We start from the raw sequence: 22,032 nt of genomic DNA on the forward strand, positions 1-22,032 counted from the left end.
CTCTGGGCTTAGATCTTTAATATATTCTTTTTCAGGAAAATGTTTACTCAAGTAGTTTGATCTTAGTCTGGACAAGGCTTCACATTCGCACATAATGTGAAATGAGTCTTCTCCTTCTACTTCACATTTCCTACACAATGGTGATTCCGATACCTCTATTGCGTTAGGATGCTTAAGTAGGTGACCATGTCCTGTCAGTAGACCAGTCAGGGTGCTTATTTGATGTCTAGTCATGCTATTAAGATCACCCAGCAATAAACCAGGGGTCTTGATAAACATTTTAGATTGTCTAGGTACTACCAAGTACTTTCAGATTTTCCTGTGTTGTTCTCTGCACCAATTCTTGGGTAACGCTTTGAGCGATTGCTCAGTGAGTCCTACCACTGGTTCTGGTCCAACATAGGTGTTCTCTGCTCCTTTCCTGGCTAGAAAGTCAGCATTCTCATTTCCAGTGACACCGTGTGTCCCGGTATCCACGCTAGTGTAACTTTGTTGAACCTCGATAGTGATTTTAAAGTATTCCTGCATTCGAGGATCAGTTTTGAATTCACCTGATCGTTACATAGTGCTTTCAAAGACGCTTGACTATCACTTAAGATAGTTATCTTCCTATTTTTGTATACCAGCAGGTTCTGAGCCCCTAACAGTATCGCCATCACCTCTGCTTGGAAAATAGAGGGTGTTGTGCCCAATGACATACTGACATTTATTCATGGCTTTAAACCCCAAATTCCAGCACCTACCTTTCCTAATTTTTTGGATCCATCTGTGTATATCATAAATCCTCCTTTTTCAGTTAGGTAGTTAATATTCCATTCTCTACGTGTAGTGATCTCCACTTTGTAGGAAATGTTATTCTTAAGAATTGGTTTGATATAGTCCAAGGGGTATTCCAAAAAGCCTAGGTCTATCACTTTTAGTATTTTACCACGTTCTTAATGGTTAATAAGGTAGCCTGCGAGGACCAGAGCCACTTTTTTATCATCGGTTACTACATCCCTGTAGGTTGGTACCCAATGAGTCTTCTTACATGGAGGTTCTTGAATCTTGTCCTCAGGTTTTTAAGCTTCGGTTCCCTTTTACTTTTTCAAGTCATCGGTTCCATTGTCTCCCTCCTTTGGTATGTTCTTTTGTCCCTCCATAATTTCCTTTCTCCTCTTCAGTTTGCGCCTCTGACTGCTGCTCAGTTTCTCAGGTCTAAGTTTTAGACCCTCGATTTTGTCAGCTACTACTCCCAGTTGATCTTGTGATTCCTGGTCTGCATTTGTTGACGTTGCTGTCTCTTTGCTAGTATACGGTTCACCAAGTTTCCCGTTGTTTGCATTGAAACCTTCAAGTTCGGTGATTCTTCTGTGAAGTGTCGCCAGTTCACGTTCTTGTTCCGATAGGTTGTCCGTAGTATCTCTGTTTATCCCAAGTTTGTTATTTTGTGGTGTTTGTATGTTTTTATCCATATAGTTCCCACGAGTAGTCGAGAAATAAAGGTCCATCACAGCAGAGCTCGTTACTGTGATAAGGCTGTATACTCTATGGTGCTCTGGGTGCCATAGAGGATCTCAATGGTCATTTTACTTTTCGGTTAACTACTCTGTGATAAGATAGCAACCTTTTCACTTGACATGCCTGTGTTAGGGGGGCTTATTCGCTGTTAGCAAGCAGGTGTGCCTAGGCTTACCGGTCTCAACTAGCCAAAGTCATGACCGGCTTCGAGCAGTGGTACGTGTTGCCACCCCAACTGAATTAACTACGGTCCACGGGGTTGTTAGGACCGTGATCCTTGCGGACCCCCATGTGGGAGTTCGCACCATAAATACGCTTATAATAATTAAAAAGATTAACGTAAACATCACTCCGAGTAAGCAGATACATTTTTTTAAAATAATTATAATGCACTTTTTAATTTTATGTTTAAATTTAAGGCTATGGAAAGGTCTCTAATAGAAGTAAGCATAACAATACATTTTTATACAAAATTTCTTTTTTTATGCAAATAGAAATATTATCCGTAATATTTGACATTTGACAATAATACTATTTCTAAAGTCTAAAATTTATAACACATTATAAATTACAATTCTTCGATTATTATAAATACAATATGATTATTTGTTTAACTAACAATACTATAAAATACTAATAATACTATAACGAATTAATTTTTTTCTTGTGGAACACGAATAGCTAATTTTTATCTTACTCATTAAGTAATATTTGCCAATAACAAAATCCTTCAACGGATACATTAACAATGAACAGATTATTTTCCTAAATGTAATATAAACAAAAGTCTGATTATATAAATTTCAAAGAATGAAAAAAAAATTGCATTGGATTTCAATTTTTAATTTTTAAATATAGATTAGATATAATTAGAGTTAATTTTAATGTAACAAAAATGTATTACAAAGTATAAAAAAATAGTTTTATACTAATTAAATTAAAAAACGATTGAAAACATGCATTCAATTTTAATTGTTATATTTACATTTATATTTTGTAATGTTGCAGAATTTATACAAGTTTTTTTTTATATTAATCTTATCAGTTAATAGTGTGTGCATTAGGTATTATGTATGTCCCCAATTATTAAATTAGTTATATACCAATCAACCGATCCAATGGTCAGTACCCGGTTTGTTGTGACAGTTGACCGCACACAGTGCATCCCTACACCTTTGTATTTTCCCTATGAACCAGTTCAAAGTTGGCACCCCCACCACCCGGCGACATCATGATCACCGGCCACTCTTCAAATGCCGCAACAATGATTTTTTTTTTTCTCACCTATACCGTCGAGGCAACAACTCGTGTTTTCTTTATATAATTATATTTTGAAAACCACGTTTCTTTTTTGTATTTTTTTTTGTCCTCCGTTTTTTTTATCAAAATAAAACGTCGAGTGGATCTGCTGTCGACTTGTATCAACCCGGCTGTTCATATTTTTTTTTGTCCTCCGTTTTTTTTTTATAAAAAAATAAAACGTCGAGTGGATCTGCTGTCAACCAAGTGGTGCCGTTGTGTTTTTGTCCTCGTTTTTTTTAAATAAAACGTCGAGTTGATCTGCCGTCTACTTTGGAGTCAACCAGGCTGTATTTTTTTTTGTCCTCCGTTTTTTTTATTAAAATAAATGTCGAGATGATGATGATGGTGATGTGAGGCGCAGCTATGGCCGGTGGTGGGCCGTCACCCTTCAATCAACAATCAAGTACAACCTGAAACCCCCATTTTCAAACCCATTATTACTGTTATATAGAGCACCTCTTTTTCTTTTTTTTTTTCTTTTTTTTTCTCTTCCTCATGACTATACATTTAAAATTATATATATGCTAAAAATATTCAATAATTAAAAAGAAAAGATGTTATTATGTTATACATGGCCTTTCTCTTTTCTTAATATTTGTTTTTCTCAAAACCTAGTAGCTCCGTCGACAAGTACTATCTTGTTTGGCGCGGCTACTAGGTCACTGTCCAGTGTTCCCCCTGGGCAGTGGGTAATTAGTAGGCCCTCTGTTTGGTTGAAACCTTACAATTTAGTGAAAAGTGTTCAATTCAAAAGTTTTTATTAGTGATGGGCATTTTCGAATATTTTAAACTATCGAATAGTATTCGATAATTTTTGAAAATATCGAATAACTATTCGAATAGTTTTTATACAGCCGAATAGTTTATTTTTAGCATAAACTATCGAATAGTTTTAAAAAATATTCGATTAGTTTTACCTAAAATTTGTATTAAGTACACTTAATTATAATAAGAAGATAATTAATGAATACTTATAAATAAATTATTATACAATTAATAATAGTAAAAATTAGTGATGGGCATTTTCAAATATTTTAAACTATCATATAACTATTCAAATTGTGCTTATACAACCGAATAGTTTATTTTTACATAAACTATCGAATAGTTTTTAAAACTATTCGAATATATTGTGTAACTATCAAATATTTTTACTATTCGAATATTTTTTGAATGACTATCGAATAGTTCGAATAGTTCGATAGTTTCTATTCGATATTTTCCATCACTAGTTTTTATATTAAACATTTTTAATATAATTTTTTTTTTTAGTTCGAAGAACAGGTAACAAATTAACTAATTTATACTTGCAAATATAATTTAAAGAATAATATTTAAATTATATTATATGTTATACAATACACACTTCAACAGATACACTCACATAAAGCAGATTATTTTCCCACATGTAAATTAACAAATTATATTGTAGATTATAGAAACGAATTATGCAGCTATTAATTAATTCTAATTGAAAATATTATATTTTTAGATTTTTGATTAAGAATTTTTTTTGAAAACTTGAATCAAACTCAACTCAGAGTTCGAAATATTCTAAAAAATAAAAAGTCGCATTGGATTTTTATTGTTAATTTTGAAATCTATATTAGAAACAATTAGAGTTAATTTATAATGTAACAAAATTAAAAATTACAAAGTATATAAAAAATTATTTATTACTAATTCAATTAAAAGACAATTGAACACATGTATTTAACCTTAATTGTTAAAAATATTTAATTTAAGATACATTTATAATATTTTAATGTCTAATTTTATTTATATGACAGACTACTGACGATATTGAAAAAGAAGTTAGTATTTATCTGAATAATTAAAACTTGTCTAAGTCCAAAAATAGCCTAAATAATTGTATTAATAATTCCTTAATCTTATTTGTTTTTATTTTAGTCCTCAAAATTGGATGAAGAGGAGGTAACATATCAATCTATGTATTTACGCAAATATTATTAAAAAAAAAAATCCAACTTGAAATTATATTTATAAATTATAGAAAAGAGTAACCATTTATAAAGCTCCAAAATCATTTTTATTATTTATATTCTATTTTATTGATTTTCTGTTAAAAAATCTTTTTGAAAAAGTAGATTATTTGGTTCTACTACACATCAATTATATTTTATGTTAAACAAATTATTTGAATATATAGAAATGGACATACAATTTTTTTTTCAAAATGTAATCTCATTTCATAGAAAAGAATAATATTTTTCCTCTTAATAGTAAATTAATGTATTTATCAAAAAAAAAAAAGAAAAAAATTATAGGTGCGAAAGACTGAGTGTTCAAAATTTGATATTTGCCATCTCGTTTATCACAAAACTTTCGTATACCTCCTTTAAATGAGACGCAAGCCCATGTAAAAATTTCTGGCGTTAATTATTGAACTTTTCTCACGTTGATTGATAAATATATTCAATGCGTGTAAAAAAGTCTTTGTTATTAGATTATTCACGATTTTGATGTATATCGTCGTCTTCATCGCGAAACATACAAATATGCTAATATATCCTTTATTATATGGTGCCTTACTATACAAGTTCGTCCTTATCATGACTGAACCCGCCAAATCTATACCACATATGGCAAATTCACTTCCGCTCTGAACTCGTAAATTGGGAATTCTCCCATTTTCGGTTGTGCTATTTGAGGATAGAGATGAAATCCAAGCGTAGGTTATGCTCGAATTGGTCCAATAAAATTGTCGATCAAATTTGTATTTCAACTTCGGCACTAATTAGTTCTATGATTGAAACGCATCAGGATATCTATTGAATTTACATTCCGCCAACTTTTCTAGTGATGGTTCGGAATCGTTATTTACCGTAAGGAATACTCTTGTCTATTGGCTTGTACTATTAAGTTGCTTATTCTTCAATAAATCAGCAGCAACCTTCCGAACTTATTTTCCTAGAAAACAGAACCGTTTAGTTGTGGCTTTATTATTCCTGCACACATGAAATCGTAGAAGTCGATTTTCTGTTGCACAGTAAAGTGTGGATCTGCTAAAACTAAAAATTTAGGAATCACGCTGCTACCATTTAGTCGAGTACTTAGTAAGTTACTCGTAATGCCCTTAGCTACTATATATAGACTATAGGTCAATAATGACTACTGACTATGGGTTCAGGGATGAACAAGAGAAGTATTTAATAATTCGCAAATCATTTTGTGTGGTACAATCTTTGAATATTTATTTTGTTTTTTATATTAACTTTCTACAAAATATTATAATAATTAATTTTTTTGTTTGTTTGTATAATTTCAGAGAAGATTACATGAAGTATGTACTAATAAAACTGAAAATTTAATCATGAAATATTATCAAATCATTGAAACTAAATAAAATTTTTAATTAATAAATATTCAAATGTTGTTATCTATTTTCTTGAACTTTTTGTCCCATTAATATTATTTTATTTTACCTCAACCTTACTAAGTATAAGTTTCAGTTATTTATCTAATTTATAGCTGATACAATACCAGCTCTCTTTAGTCACTACCAAATAAATAACTTAGAGTCTATACAGTTATTATATAGAACTATTTTATCCTGTCGTCTATTCGGCACCATAAATACGCTTATAAAAAATAAAAAGATTGACATTAACGTAAACATCGCTCCGAGTGAGCAGATAAATTTGTAAAAGGTAATAAAATAATTGTTAGTCAAATAAATAATTAAATTTGATAATTATTTATTTAGAAAAATTATTCTAGAAATTTCTTGAATATTATCAACATTTTTTTTTAAATAATTATAATACACTTTTTAATTCTATGATTAAATTTAAGGCTATGGAAAGGTCTCTAATAGAAGTAAGCATAAAAATACATTTTTATACAAAATTTCTTTTTTTATGCAAATAGAAATATTATCCGTAATATTTGACATTTGACAATAATACTATTTCTAAAGTCTAAAATTTATAACACATTATCAATTGCAATTCTTCGATCATTATAAATCGAATATGTTTATTTATCTAACTAATAACTAATAAACTGAGATGAAAATTTAGTAATGACACTTTTCCTGATACCTAACGTATTCACAATTAAGAACTAAATAAAAGATATTTACATTTTTTTTCAGAACTATAAATTACCAACAGATGATGTACGTATAGTGAAACAAATTAAATAGTTTTATGTAGATTATGAAAGGCTCATGTTAATTTTATTAATAAATAAAAAATATGTTATATTAATAATGGTAATTATATTTTTATTAATTTCTTATACTATTTAATTAATTTTTAGTTGAATAACAATTAATAAATACAAAATAAATAATTTTTCATATTACAGTTAAAATAATACTATAAAGTATTTATTTTTTTCTTTTGGAACACGAATAGCTAATTTTTATCTTACTCATTAAGTAATATTTACCAATAACAATACTCAATTCAACAGATACACTAGTAATAAGCTGATTATTTTCCCACATCTAAAATAAAAAAAGTATTACTATAAAAAAAGTATGACTATAAATATTCCAAAAAAAAAGAAGTGGCATTGGATTTCTATTTTTAATTTTAAAATCTAGATTAGAAATAATTAAATAGAGTTAATTTATAATGTAATAAAATTTTAAATTACAAAGTATAAAAAAAAATAGTTTATTACTAATTAAATTAAAAAAAATTGAAAACATGTATTTAAATTTATTTTTACATTTAAATCTTTATTTAGTGTATAATATTCAATTCAAACATTTTTTTATTAAAAATTTCTTAATATAATTTATTTTATTATAGTTCGAAGAATTTACTGATGCACAGGTAGTAAGTAATGTGTAATTAATCTATATATACTTGCAAATATATCATAAAAAGAACTTCAAATTATATTGATAGATTATAGAAACGAGAAACAAAATATGTAGCTCCTAATGACTCCTATTGAAAATAGATTTTTTTTTTTCCATTAAAAAATTTTTTTGAAAACTTGAATCATTTGATCCCACATTGTCTCAATTATGTATTATGTTATACGAATTATCTATGTAATTTTTTAAAGAACATTTTATAAATTTTTTATTTTTAACACCAACAAAATTATATTTAGTGCCCCTGGTCCCAATATAAGTAATTACCAATTAAACTTTAAATTACTTCACAATATAGTATATTAAATCACTCAAATGCTTAATTAAATTTTTAATTAATTGATGGTCATATTTTTTTGTTTTTTTCTTGAATATTTTCTTCTAATGTATTTTAAAAAATAGTCCATTTATTTCAACACCCTAAATTACTTATCTCATTAATTTAATTTAATTTTACTTCAACCTTTAGTAAATAATAATTTTATTTTACCTATATCTATATATAGCTTATACAACATGATTACGTACAAACACTGGTGTATAAATGACTTTTGACTATAATTTGTAGTAATCATGCAAATTTAAAATAAGTATATTAGTTTATTAGCTATTCGTGTTTATATGTTTTATCTGTTGTGAGTTATTTTTGCCCCTTCGCAAAGTCCTGCCCCCACCTCCACGTGGTAAAACCCGGGAAACGGATACCACCTTTTGGGATCCGGCTATCGAGGGAGGCCACACCACGTTGTGAATCAGCTCTTGATTAACTTCGGGCTGATTCACAATGTGGTGATGTGATTTATAGATGGCGTGGGCCATCCTAAGTAGTACCTAATGGTAGTTCCAGGGCGGTCCACACCTATGCCGGGTGTAGAAAAAAAAAAAGTTTATTTAGTGTTACTGAATTTTCAAACTATATTCAAATTATAATAAAGTATTACTATGCAATTACACAATGTATTTTATTTATGATACATTTATAAAATTTTATTTTCTAATTTAATTTGTGTAACAGGCTATTGACGATGTTGAAACTCAAGTAAGTGTTCTTTCGTATAGCTATAATATATTTTAGAAAAAAAATACCGATGTTACAATACAATAATTACAATGTTACCTTCAACAGCAACATTGTTACTTTGTTACATAGTAAAATGACTGTGTTCGATATCGATGTTGAACCCGTAAATAGCAAGTTATCATATTTTTATAAGTAAGTGGGATGAGAAGTACGACTTAGAAATGTTTAATGTTAAAATAATTATACTCAATTTTCCTTTCAATGCTTTTCGATATAGTCGTATTACAAGTTTCGTGTGTGCACCAATCGTATCATTTGTATATTTTATATTTAAAATTAAAGGAGCATTTAAGAAACATCACAAGAAAAATTAAAAATATGTACGGGGTAAAAAGGATTTTAGAGTTTATTAACAATGTACTTGATACTATTTCTAACACTAGACATTTCTTAGCCTCATTTCATCTCCCTTCTAGGTAATAACTTCTATTATATTGATCCATAATTGAAATCGATGAGTCATTTTCTAAATATGTCAATTATTTAATAACAATGGTAGTTAATTACATAATTTTCATTTAAAAATATAATTTGACATCTTTATGAGGTATAAAGGATGATTATAAAAAATAAATCATGACTGATAAATTAAAAAATATATATAACTAATAATATCCAATAAAAAAAATATGAATATTAATTTTGTTTTTCGATAAATTAAGTGGTTAATTAGAGAAATATATTTAATATGTAATAAATAAAAGAGATAAAGAGAGTCGTTTGGTAATAAATAAAAATAAAGAGTGACTTGTAATAAACAAAAAATAAAGGGGTGCAGCATGAGATTTTTGTAATTAGATGATGTTAAAGGGTATCTGGGAGGGTCGATAAACGGTCACCGACAATAATAAAATGAAAGTGAATGGATCTTGAGGTATTTATGCCTACAGAAGCACGTCTGATATAAGTGAGTACAGGATAAAAATGTTACTATTTAGCTCCTGATAAAAATTTATGTACACACGAATTTATATGGTTCGTGAGTATCGTATTTTTTATGCAATTATTTTATTCAGTTCATTTCCGACGACCTACCTCATTCTAATTGTTTATTACTAAAAATCTTTCGGTGAAGGCATTATTATAGATTTGTTATACAGGGTGTTCAATAAGTCAGGAAACGGGTTTCTATTGTTCTCATTGTTTGTAACAATGAGAACAATAGAAACCCGTTTCCTGACTTACTGAACACTCTGTATAAATAAACGTTCTCACTTATCTCTGATTATTCTGTTAACACAAATATTCTGTTGCGATGAATCATGTAGTTGATGTCGGTATTAGCGATATGTATCCTAGTGAGTCCGTATACGCACTTGAAACTACGCGATTATTATTATTATATTAACTCGCGTGTAACTCTTTCACGATCACAAATCTTTATTAAATCAACCCAAAGTTAAAATCGAATTTATTATTCTTTTGGTATTTTGTGTAAACCCTTTTTGTATATTTATGTGATATGCTCTTTGACCTTGCATGTAGTGTTTCATAATAACACTTATGTAAAACCAATAATGAAATAACATATAACATTACTGTCCTATGCAAAAAACTATTTCCAAGTGGCCTATATCTTTTCAGTTGCCTACAGAGTGATCTAGGGTAGATGCGAGCTCAATTTAAGTTCTTTGCGTAGTAGATTATACTAGTGTCCTACACTCCGATTGCCAGCGCTATTCCCTTTTGGAAAAACGGCTGAGATCAGACCGACTATTTGAAAAGTGGAGAAATACTTTGTAGAATATTTATAATTGATTTAAACTTTGATCATAATATTATTGCGCTAATACTCTGTCTAGTCAAGTTATGGCTTTTTAATAAGTAATAGACACAATGCAATTCAATGAAATTTTAACATTTTTTAGTTGTACTATAAAAATAAAAAAATACCAATATGTCTTATATATTAAAATGGTTATATCACCAAACATGTTCAGTCGAAGATAAAATGTGTTTAGAATTCTAAACATTAAGAATGTGATGTAGAACGTATAAATTACATATAAAAATGTAACCGAAAGCGAACTCTAAGGCCGTTTAAAAGTGAAGGACATACTAATATTTAAATTATTTATAAAAATGTTGATTTATTATGAGAATATTTAGGTAAATTTAAGATTTATTAATGTAAAATATACATAACTTATTTGGTTAAAAATATTTTTAAATCGTTCAAAAAAATACTTTACTTAATTAAGGTAGTGTATATAAAAAAAACTAAGTTACAGGGAAAAAATATTTACATGTACTGACACTGATTTCATGTATGTAAATATTGACCAAGAACTCTCTTTTTATGGGAAAAAATGCCCACAAGGCTGGTCTAGCGATTTCTGATGAGATTCTTAAAATATTTATAGTTGTATTTGATTGATCAGTGTGATAGAATCCTTTATGCGGGCGTTTTATGGAATGCGTAAGAGGGTAGTATATTTTTGTGTAAGGGTGTTGTTTTTTATTCATCTTATCCACAGAGAATCCTGATTTGATGATGCATTTGTATTAATATATGAATTATTTATTAATACTTAAGTATTAAAATGTTATACTACAAATATACTTAGAATAAATCGATGTACGCATTGTATAATTCAACTTTTAATTAATTAAAAGTTATTAATTTATTTTATTGGATTATGATAAAAGGATCATCCGTATAAAAAAATCATTGAAAATTTAATTTAATTTTTATTTTTTTGAAAAAAAAAAATACAAATTAATATTTTATTTATTTTTATACTTTTAGGAAAATCTTAAAAAGGTACGTATCAATAAAAATATATATTAATTTATGAATTAATACCAAACCACTCAAACTTGGTAAAAATTTTAAATTAATTAATGTTAAAGTTTTTAATCTATTTTCTTGGCATCTATGTTGCATTAACATTATTTTATTTTACCTTATCGTTACTAAGTATTAGTTTCAGTGATTTCATTTTACCTAATAATATATATATATATATAGGTGTTCAGTAAGTAAAGAAACATATTTCTATTGTACTCATTGTTTAGAACAATTAACCTGTATTTTTATTTTTACTCTTCTTCTTCTTCCTTGCCTTAATTCCAACTACTCGGGGTTGGTCACCCTTATCCTAAATTTCCACTTGGCACGATCTCCTACATTATCTACGCTCACATCAGCTGTCCTCATATCTCATTTAATAGCATCCCTTCATCTCGTTTCTTTACTTACTGAACACTCTATATATAGCTTATACATTAGCACGCATCAGACACTAGCGCATAAATGAATGGTGTTTTTTTTAAATTTTTTATTCATTTATTAATTCTATTAAAATTTAAGGCTATTGAAATGTCGCTAAAAGAAGTAAGCATGCTATCACATTTTTAAGCAATTTTTTTTCTATCAAATAGAAATAAAATCTGAGCCTATTATAAATGTGCTTATAATATTTTTTTCTCAGAATGAAAATATGACAACAAAAAAGGTACGTATAGTAATATTAACATAAAAATCAAATGTACGTCATGGATGTTTTAGTGCTTACTTCACTTTTTAAATAAGAGAAAAATGTTTACAAAAGTATTGATAGTTTTTATTAATTTATCATAATGTTTAATTTAACTATTTTCATTTTTTACAATAAAATTAAAATGATTAAAGATATGGTTTTTATTTTGCGAAATGGGAAGTATTTACTATTACATAATATGCAATAAAAATAATAATAATATCTATTTATATATTATATAAATAATAATAAATATTAATAAGCACGTATAAAATAAACAAAAGTATAACTATAAAACTTTAATTTAAACTTTAAAATATTCAAGTCTAGATTTGTTACTAATAATTACTCAAATTCTATAATGGGTATTGTTATAAGGTTACAAAACATTTAATTTATGGTACATTTATATATTGTATTATATAATTTTATTTATGTGACAGACTATGGACTACATTGAAGATGAAGTAAGTTTTATTTCATATAACTGTAATATATACAGGGTGATTTTTTTATCATAACCCACTCAATTACTTACAGAATAATAATAATTTAAACATTTTTTTTTTTATTATCTTTAGTTACACATTATTCTTGAATTTTTAACTATGTAATACTTTTTAAGTTCATCCCTTATGCCTTGGAAGGGGGTCAACTTTGTTTTTTTAAATGGTAACACATATTTTTAATTTAATAAAATGTTTGAGTTTTTAATTTAATAGTAAATGGCATTTGAATTTTTAATATAACTTAATTCGTTTATTAGATATAATCATTTAAAGTTTCAAATTTTTGAATTAATATACAGGTATAATACACAAGGGATTACAAATATAGGTAGCTAATTGGTTTTTTATAACATCGATATTAGCAGGTACACAGCATTGTTATTATCAATTGTAGTAAGGCACATTGTTATGAGTTTATAAATACACCAACTGACAATACAGAAAGTATATCTATTGATAATCATAATTGATAATAAACAATCCGTGACTGAGACAGCAATGTCATAAAAATCCAATTAGCTACCTGTATTTACAATCCCATGTGTATTATACATGTATATTAACTCAAAATTTTGAAACTTTAAATGTTTATATCTAATAAGCTAATAAAGTTATATTAAAAATTCAAATGCCATTTACTTTCAAATTAAAAACTCAAACATTTTTTAAATTAAAAATATGTGTTACCATTTAAAAAAAACCCAGCACAGGGGGGTCGCGGCACAGTGGTGACGTGGCATAGTTGGATTTAGTAAATGATATCTGACAGTGATTAAAATCACTATCAAAAATAAACGCTTCGATGCAAATCTTTAGATAGTGTTTAATTTTAAAAAAATTGGTGTTTTATTCCAAAAGCTACTTGATCTGCTGGTTCCTTATTAATATCTCGATAAAGATAAAGTATGTCGAATGAAAAAGGGTTTATTAAAAAATATTATTTCTCATAAAAAAATTGTGTGGATCCATAAACTTTTCAATAAGTTATAGCATTATAAAGTTAAATATAATATAAATAATAAAATCGAGAATTTTCACACGAAAATAGCATTCGGTAGCCATTTTCGCCGTGAAGACAAGTCCAGAGGTCAAATTTTTTTTTTTCAAATTAAAGTATATTACATTAGCTTTAATTTAAGATATATATAAAAGTGTCAGACCTTCCGGAACACTTTCAAAAGTTAAGTTGAAAAAGTTCTACTTTCTATATGAATTTTTTATATTTGAAGCCCCCTTGTGGGCAGGGAAATAGTCTGATTTAAAAAAAAAGTATATCCAATGAAAGATGTATATAAATACTACTTCTCATGAAAAAATTGTATTGATCCATACATTTTTTAAAAAGTTATAGCACTTTAAAGTAAAAAATGTAAATTATAAAATCGAAAATTTTCACACAAAAATAGCATTCGGTAGCCGTTTTCACCATGAAGACAAGTCCAGAGGTCAAATTTTTTTTTTTCAAATTAAAGTACATTACATTAGCTTTAATTTAAGATATATATAAAAGTGTCAGACCTTCCGGAACATTTTCAAAAGTTAAGTTGAAAAAGTAAATTTGTTGTGAAAAAGTTGTCATTTTAAATCCCCCCCTGTGGGCAGGTTAAGTGCCAGATTTACAAAAAAAAATATACCAAATGAAAGGTAATGATATTATGCATCTATATAAAAAAGTTACGGCAGTTTTTAGTAAAAAAAATTGAAAAAATTTCGAAAATTAGCGATTTTTAAATTTGTAATTTTTTTGGAGGTTTCCCCCATTTACGGGGAACGAGGGAAATTTTTTCAATTTTGAAGGGTAATGTCTTCGACTAGATACGATTTGTGATCTTTTGACGTATCGTTGAAAGAAATCCGTTCGGTGAGAGCTGAAAAAAAGTGGTAACAGACACAAAAAAAAAAAAAAACACATCATAGTAAAACCAATACCTTCTCAGCTTCGCATCGAAGCTAAAACAAAGTTGACCCCCTTCCAAGGCATAAGGGATGAACTTAAAAAGTATTACATAGTTAAAAATTCAAGAATAATGTGTAACTAAAGATAATAAAAAAAAAAATGTTTAAATTATTATTATTCTGCAAGTAATTGAGTGGGTTATGATAAAAAAATCACCCTGTATATTAGAACAAAATATAACATTTTTATAATTACAATGTTATCATCAACAGCAATATTGTAACATTATTTCTGAAATACATATTCGTGATTTTATAGTATTATTTTTATTTATTAGTGTTTAAATTAATATTTTAGTGTTAATTAATTAAAACATTTTTGAATTTAAAATATTAACCAAATGTAATCAATTCTTATTACATTTTAAGTTAATCTTAAAAATATTAAAAAGTATTTAATGATGGTTATCATTAGCATTATGATATATCATAATCGTTAATAACGTAATTTAGGGCATCCATTATCAATTTTTTTATGTAACGCTTAATTAAAATAATTATATTTTATATTTTAAAAACGAGATACCAAATATACAGAATGTCCTACCCTAAGTTTTGACATAATTAATAACTTTTGATCTAGAAAATTTTTGCATTACTTTTTTTTTAATTACAATTACATTTTTGTACCATGTTAAAATCATATATTTTATTTTTTGTCTTTAAAATAAATACTGATAAACCACCGACTCGAAAACACCTCAATGGTCGGGGTACCCAGTATTTTCGCCTAAGTGGACACGACTTGCTTTTACTTAAACAAAGGACACAATATTCTGGTTACTTCAAATTCCCCGTAGACCAAGACCAGACACGCTTCTCCAAACCATAAACTCGTGGATGGGCATCCAAATCCACCTTTGATATTTAAGTGACGATCACGGAACTCTAGTTGTGGGCTTTCAAGTTGAGGCACTCACCGTCCGTCATAGGATCGTCCCAGCATAGGTGCCAAACACATACTCGCCGGACGCCACGACGCGCAACAATTTCGATCGCGTTTACCGGTTATATACAAGTGGCGCTACAAATGATCGGCGGCCAAACAAATACATTTTTTATTATTTAACTTTATCGAATTATAAATAGATATTTTTTAGTTATTTTCTTACAACGAATTTTAATTAGTCGGTAACAGCTCTAGGATAAGCACTTATTGATTCACAAGCAATAAAATATATTGAGTATATATGCACTGGTGTACGTATATTCTGCACGCGTACCATAACTATAGTATGTTTTAATGCTTTCAACTCAATAAGTATTTTTCCTAAAGTTTTTATGGACAAAACATCATTTTTTTTATAAGAAAACAACTGAAAAATGTTTATTTTAAAAATAGCAAAATTAAAATAACCAAAATAAATTATTTTGTAATATCGAAAAATAAAAAAAAAAATGTATAATTTCTTTTATTAAACATAAATAATAATAAAAAATGCCTTTAAAGTAGTTCAAAACTATCAAAATTATTCAAATCAAAATATTTTCCGAATCAAATGTTATTAAAGATGTCAAAACCTTGTGGGACATCTTTATAGTTTGGCTGAATGATTGACATTGGCTTAATATTGAAAAATTTCCCTAAAAAAACCTTTTTTGAAAATCATTTGTTCACAATACATTTTAATTATGTATTATTTGGTTATATTGAAATGGACATAAAATCGCCTATTTCAAGAAGGAAAATTGATGTTTTTGAAGAGCAATATTTTCGATGAGGATTTGTTAAAAAAATTCTTTACTATTTCTATAATTATTGAAAGAAGTTGTTATTTTACAAAGTAATCCATTTATTGCAACCTTCAAAACTACTTGTAAACAAATGTGGTTTCGAAAATTTTCGTTTGGCTTTTTTAGTTATACATATATCTCGATTTAAAATTATTTAAGAACTATTTTGGTTTATTTCTTTAATTTTATATGCGTGTCAACTATACATTTTATTATAACATGAATACAATAAAATTAAGAAAATTATTGATCTATATAACATTTGGACGAGTACTTTAGAAATTATTCACATTTTTATACCTTGGTCGAAGAGAGTGCCGTTGAGAAATTTTTAATGCTAGAATTTGTCATAGTCACTCTTTCACTTAAGTCAATTTAATGTGCAAATAACTTCAGAAATACTGTTCCGAATATTGTATCCATTAGTTTTTTTTTTTAATTAGACCATTTTCTATTTTACATGATTGTTAAATATGTAAGATGTCATTTTAAAAATAAAGTTGACGGCCTGTAAAATATCAGGTGCACGACTCACGTCGCAATAAAGTAGTCATCGAAGTCGTTTATTATTGATGAGTAATAACAGATTATTTTCAAAAAGGTACCGAAAAGACAACACATAATTAATAATAATCTTTGCATAATAACGCGACACTTTCATTGGCTTCGGCGACGCGGTGTCCGGCATGGTCCTCGGGCGTCAAAAAGTTAACAGCGTTGATGGTGACGGTTCGTCGTGTCCGGTCGTGCGATACGTCCACACACGTTTAGGATGTACGTTTCAGTGGCGTACATCCTCGACGTTATCACTTTGACGACGGGAAAAAGACTCAACGAATCATTTGCGGAGAGTCGTCGTCGGCCATGCGGCACATGCTGGACTTTACACTGTGGCGTATGGCACGCGGTGTTGGTCAGTCAAATACTCATAGTATGACGACGGCTAATAAATGTGGCGTCGGTAATGGAGCTCGGTGTATCACGAAGCGACACGAAACCGTTTCACAGGAATGAACCAAAATAGTTTTTAATAACTCGAAATTGAGAAATATAGTTAAAAAAAAAATGTTCTGAGTTATTTTTAATTGAGTTAGTTAAATGGATCTCTATATAGTGAAAACATTGAATATTTATTTTGTTGTTAATAATAATAAGCTTCAAATTATTAATATAAATAATTTTTTTCATTTGTAGAAAAAATTAAACGAGGTATGTACCGATAAACTGTAAATGAGTTTACAAAATAATATCAAAACATAGGAATTTAATTAAAATGTGTTAATTAATTCATGTTAAAAAATTTTTTGACTTAAAAAAAAAATGTAGATACTTATAGTTTGATTAATTTTACTTAATGTTATTAAATATCAGTTTCAGTGATTTCATTTTACCTAATAAATAAAATGTTTACCTGATATAATTATGGAATTTAAAATTAAAAAAAATAATTTTCATAATGTATGTATTTAGATTTTTAAACTATACTGAAATTTCACTTTTTATTTATTATTAAGATATTTTCGATATTGTCAGAGATTTCTCCCCCACAGCTTACCAGGGTTTGTAATACATGTTAAAAAAAAATCTCCTTTAAAACTTAAGTAAAGAATTTATACGTTTAAAGCGGTTAAACTGAAATGTAAATTTTGAAATTTTTGGCGTTTTAAACACGCAGTGTTTTAAAATTAAGCAATTCCGGGTAGAGTGTTTCTCTAATTATTTTATAATTACTAATAAACGATTATTCTAATGATATGACTTCGCGAAATATGTGACGAATGATAAACCTTCGAAGTCATGATAACCGCATCAGACACTGCCGCGTAATTGACTTAGGCCCTATGTTCCATTTTTTAAATTATTTCATTCTCTTATTAATTTTATGTTTTAATTTAAGGCTATTGAAAAATCTCTACAAGAAGTAAGCATGATGATAAATTTTTTCAAGTAGATTTTACAAAACCTATTTTTAAAGTATAAAATCGTATCGCAATATCAATTACGTTCCCTGGATTTTTATGTTTACTTTTGTTCAAATTAAAGCTGAAAACGCAGCAATAACAATTTTCCAGATGTTAGGCATTTACAATTAAAAACTAAATAATTATTGCTTACAATGTTTTTTTTTCAGAACCATAAAATACCAACAGATACGGTACGTATAGCGATAAAAAACTTAGAAATTAATATATAGGTTGTTTTACACGAGGCATCTAGACTGTACGACGACTAGTTCTGCACCGCACTAAATTGACGTCTTGTCTCAATCTTGTTTGATCGTTATTATAGGAGCAGGTTAGAGGGGAAGGAGTTAAGTGGGTAAATGCCGGCTAACCACATATCCAATAAATGACACAAAATTAATAATTAAATAACAAATAATAAAACATTTTTTTCTAAAAGAACACGAACAGCTAACTTTTATATTATATAATAGGTAATATTTACCAATAACATTACATAAATAAGACATATTATAATAAGCAAATTATTTCACTACAAGTAAAATAAATAAATGTTTGACTATAAAAATGTATTTCAATAACAAATAAATTTACATTGATTTCTATTGCTAAAATTTAAATCGTAGTTGCTATTTGATAGCCAAAATACAACTATATTAAATAATAATTTAACTAATTTCCTATTGGGTTGAGTGTTGAGGTGTGGTGTGGCGAAGTGGATTATTTGCCACTTTAGCGCTGGTGTTTAGCTGCGTTGTTTGCTGTTGATTTCTGGATGGGTGACCATTTGAGAATTTTACCAGTGACACATACCTTAACCCCAAACTGGGTGTCTCAGCCGTAATGAGGCTACGCCAGGTCGACAACTAGTAGTGTAAAATTTTGTCAAATTTTTAAAATAGTGCAAACCCCAAAAGTTGGATAAGACCCTATGGTGATTATGATAATGACTAATTATTCTAGTGTTGTATAATAACAGTATTATTTATTAAAAAATATTATTTACTCATATTTTATTATTTAGTTACGTGATCTGACAAATATTGAAAAGGTAGGGACTACTTCAATAATTAATAAATACATTTTACGTAACATTATAAGTTAAATGTATTATGTATAATTTAATGTAAAAACAATAAATACAAAATATCTACTTTAAAGATAATTGTTTATTTTTCGGAAATGTTCAATTATATTAAACTAATATATAAATATTTTAAATGATTTAAAAATTAATAAATTTTAATTTTTGTTATAACATACATTGTATATTTTAATGTTATTCTATTAAATAATTTCTCGTTATAATTTATTGTAGGAACTTTTAGATCTGGTGAGTTTGATGACTTATAATAAATAATAAAATTAAAAATATTATTAATTGTAAATATAAGGGGTTTGAACATATCATACTAACCCCATATATTGGTTTTGTAAGAACATTTATTACTATGTTCTTACCACTTATATTACACACGTTTTATTTCTATTTATTTAATTCGTAATACATATTAATTGGCATAGAGGGAGATGCTGATGTGACAATTCTACTTGTCTATAGCCCGGAGCTACTGACGTCGAACTAACAAAGGGCTGTTGTGTTTGAGTGGCCGTTATAGACATAGTTTTCAATACTATCACTTTCGTCTTATTTATATTATTTATAACTTAACTTGTTTTATTTAACGACCCGTCTATCGCCAATTGTCATCATAGCCAACCAACTCCGTCTTGGATATACCTACTAACCAACTGTACTAGGATTCAGGTCAGACGTATTGTATATTACATATAACTTATATTTACTGAACATCTAAAATATAACTTTACTTTATCGTTTACGTAAAACAATAGTCTAATTTTATTTAATAATCTATCCCCTGTAACTAAGGCACACGATTGCCTGTGTCTCCTTCAGGTAATTAAAATTCATTTAAGGAGATAGGGACGATATTTGGACAGACGTTGGGTAGCTTCCGATTCTTGGTTTTAACCAAGGTCCTCAACTATTAAACAAGCCCCTAACAGTTTGTTAAGTTTTATATTGATAAAATATACATTTTAAGTCATAGTTACAATAACTAATTATTTTAATTCTATGATTAACAACTATACTATAATGGAAACATTTGGTATATTGACATTATAAAATTAAAGGATAACACAATATAAACTAAATAACTAGAGGTACTTTTAATTCTTTAATATTAGTTAGTGTGATAATATTGGAATTAAAATTATCCTACGTTGTTCTTCGATTTAATTTTTAAATTGTTTTAGTGTCTCACAGAGTTGGTAAGTATTATTTGAAAGCAATTAAAAATAAATAAACACATGCACAATTGGTAAAAAATCTGACAGATAAATTCTAAGATGGTTTAAAAAAATTATTTAAAGAATTGTATATTTCTCGTCTTTATAATCAATAAATCCGAGTAATTTTAATAGATTAGACGCCATTTAACATAATGAGTTGCTAAATTTTTTTAGAATTATTCTACTTACTTAATACTTCAGATTTATCAGTTACAAATCAAAAACCTCAATTAATTTTTTGTAAGACTCTTTTGTTCAAACTTCTATAACTACATTAGTTAAAATTTTCTGACTAAAGTTTACTTTCCTATATTGGTGAAGTAATTAAAAATAAAAAATAATTTTTGATGATAATTCATTCTTACTTTGATTTAAGTTTTAAATTATAACTTATGTTTGACATTAAAATATTGTTTTATTATATTATTTGTTTCAGAGTCAGGATGGTAAAGTATGTGTCATTTTTATTTTTATACAAAATTTTACAATAGATTGCTATTTGATATATAATTAATATTTTAATTAATATATTATCTGATACATTAATCCATTGCACTTAATATTGTAGATTTTTCTGTTCCTTTTGGCATAAGTAATGGCTTAGAGGACGTTAAACATTAATAAATCAATTTAATTAAACAAATTAAATAACATTTTGACAAAACTATATTAATACATAAATAAATTTAACAATTTAATTTATTAATTAACACATCAATTTTAATTAATTTATTCTGTTATCGACAAATAAGACAATCGTTAAAAGTTTACTTTTTTTCAACCTATAATAAATAGTTAATAAAATATTTTTCTATGTAGAATCAATTAAATTTTAAATAAATAATGATTAATTATTACAAAATTAATAAATAAAAAAAATTGACTTTTTATATATAATACATATTTATTTATCAGAAGTTTTTTTTTTAATTTTCCATTAACAATATTTTTAATGTGTAATGATTAATAATTTTTTTGAATTATTTGGCCTCTCCACATCACAATTACGAATTATACTAAAAAAATCACTTGAATATATAAAAGTGGACATGAAATTGCCTACTTTAAAAAGTAAAACGCATTTCTTAGAAAATAATAATATGTCTCCTATTGAAAGCAATTAATAATTGATTTTTCAACAAAGATTAACCAATAGATACATACAAATTAACTAGCATATAAAATAGAAAATAACTTATCAACTGGTTATTTATATTTTTGCACTTAGTTGGAAGGGAGATTCTGACTGAGAAATGTTTAATGTTAAAAAAGCACATACTTCATTCTATACTTTAAAATAATAATAACTCTTAAGAATTTATGAGTACTAGTC

The 22,032-nt window shown here is 27.3% G+C and overlaps 1 protein-coding gene across 12 annotated transcripts in view; it reads left to right on the forward strand.

The window, feature by feature from the left end:
- LOC126899250 (uncharacterized) overlaps positions 1-22,032 on the forward strand; it is a 66,074-nt gene that overhangs the window by 29,029 nt on the left and 15,013 nt on the right. Inside the window, exons 22-40 of one of the 12 annotated variants that reach the window (XM_050673925.1) lie at positions 1,920-1,943; positions 4,593-4,616; positions 4,714-4,737; positions 6,092-6,106; positions 6,619-6,642; positions 6,920-6,943; positions 7,587-7,610; positions 8,673-8,696; positions 11,488-11,502; positions 12,052-12,075; positions 12,173-12,196; positions 12,664-12,687; positions 17,614-17,628; positions 18,317-18,340; positions 18,551-18,574; positions 19,408-19,434; positions 19,702-19,716; positions 20,664-20,678; positions 21,136-21,150. In XM_050673925.1, the coding sequence (XP_050529882.1) occupies positions 1,920-1,943; positions 4,593-4,616; positions 4,714-4,737; positions 6,092-6,106; positions 6,619-6,642; positions 6,920-6,943; positions 7,587-7,610; positions 8,673-8,696; positions 11,488-11,502; positions 12,052-12,075; positions 12,173-12,196; positions 12,664-12,687; positions 17,614-17,628; positions 18,317-18,340; positions 18,551-18,574; positions 19,408-19,434; positions 19,702-19,716; positions 20,664-20,678; positions 21,136-21,150 (405 nt within the window). Of the gene's footprint in view, positions 1-1,919; positions 1,944-4,592; positions 4,617-4,713; positions 4,738-6,091; positions 6,107-6,618; positions 6,643-6,919; positions 6,944-7,586; positions 7,614-8,672; positions 8,697-11,487; positions 11,503-12,051; positions 12,076-12,172; positions 12,197-12,663; positions 12,688-17,613; positions 17,629-18,316; positions 18,341-18,550; positions 18,575-19,407; positions 19,435-19,701; positions 19,717-20,663; positions 20,679-21,135; positions 21,151-22,032 lie in introns of all 12 variants that reach the window. The other 11 variants (XM_050673924.1, XM_050673927.1, XM_050673931.1 and 8 more) reach the window with 11 other exon arrangements.

This window comes from Daktulosphaira vitifoliae, unplaced genomic scaffold (genome assembly GCF_025091365.1).
Source record: "Daktulosphaira vitifoliae isolate Bord-2020 unplaced genomic scaffold, ASM2509136v1 Scaffold_2, whole genome shotgun sequence".
Lineage (NCBI taxonomy): Eukaryota > Metazoa > Arthropoda > Insecta > Hemiptera > Phylloxeridae > Daktulosphaira > Daktulosphaira vitifoliae.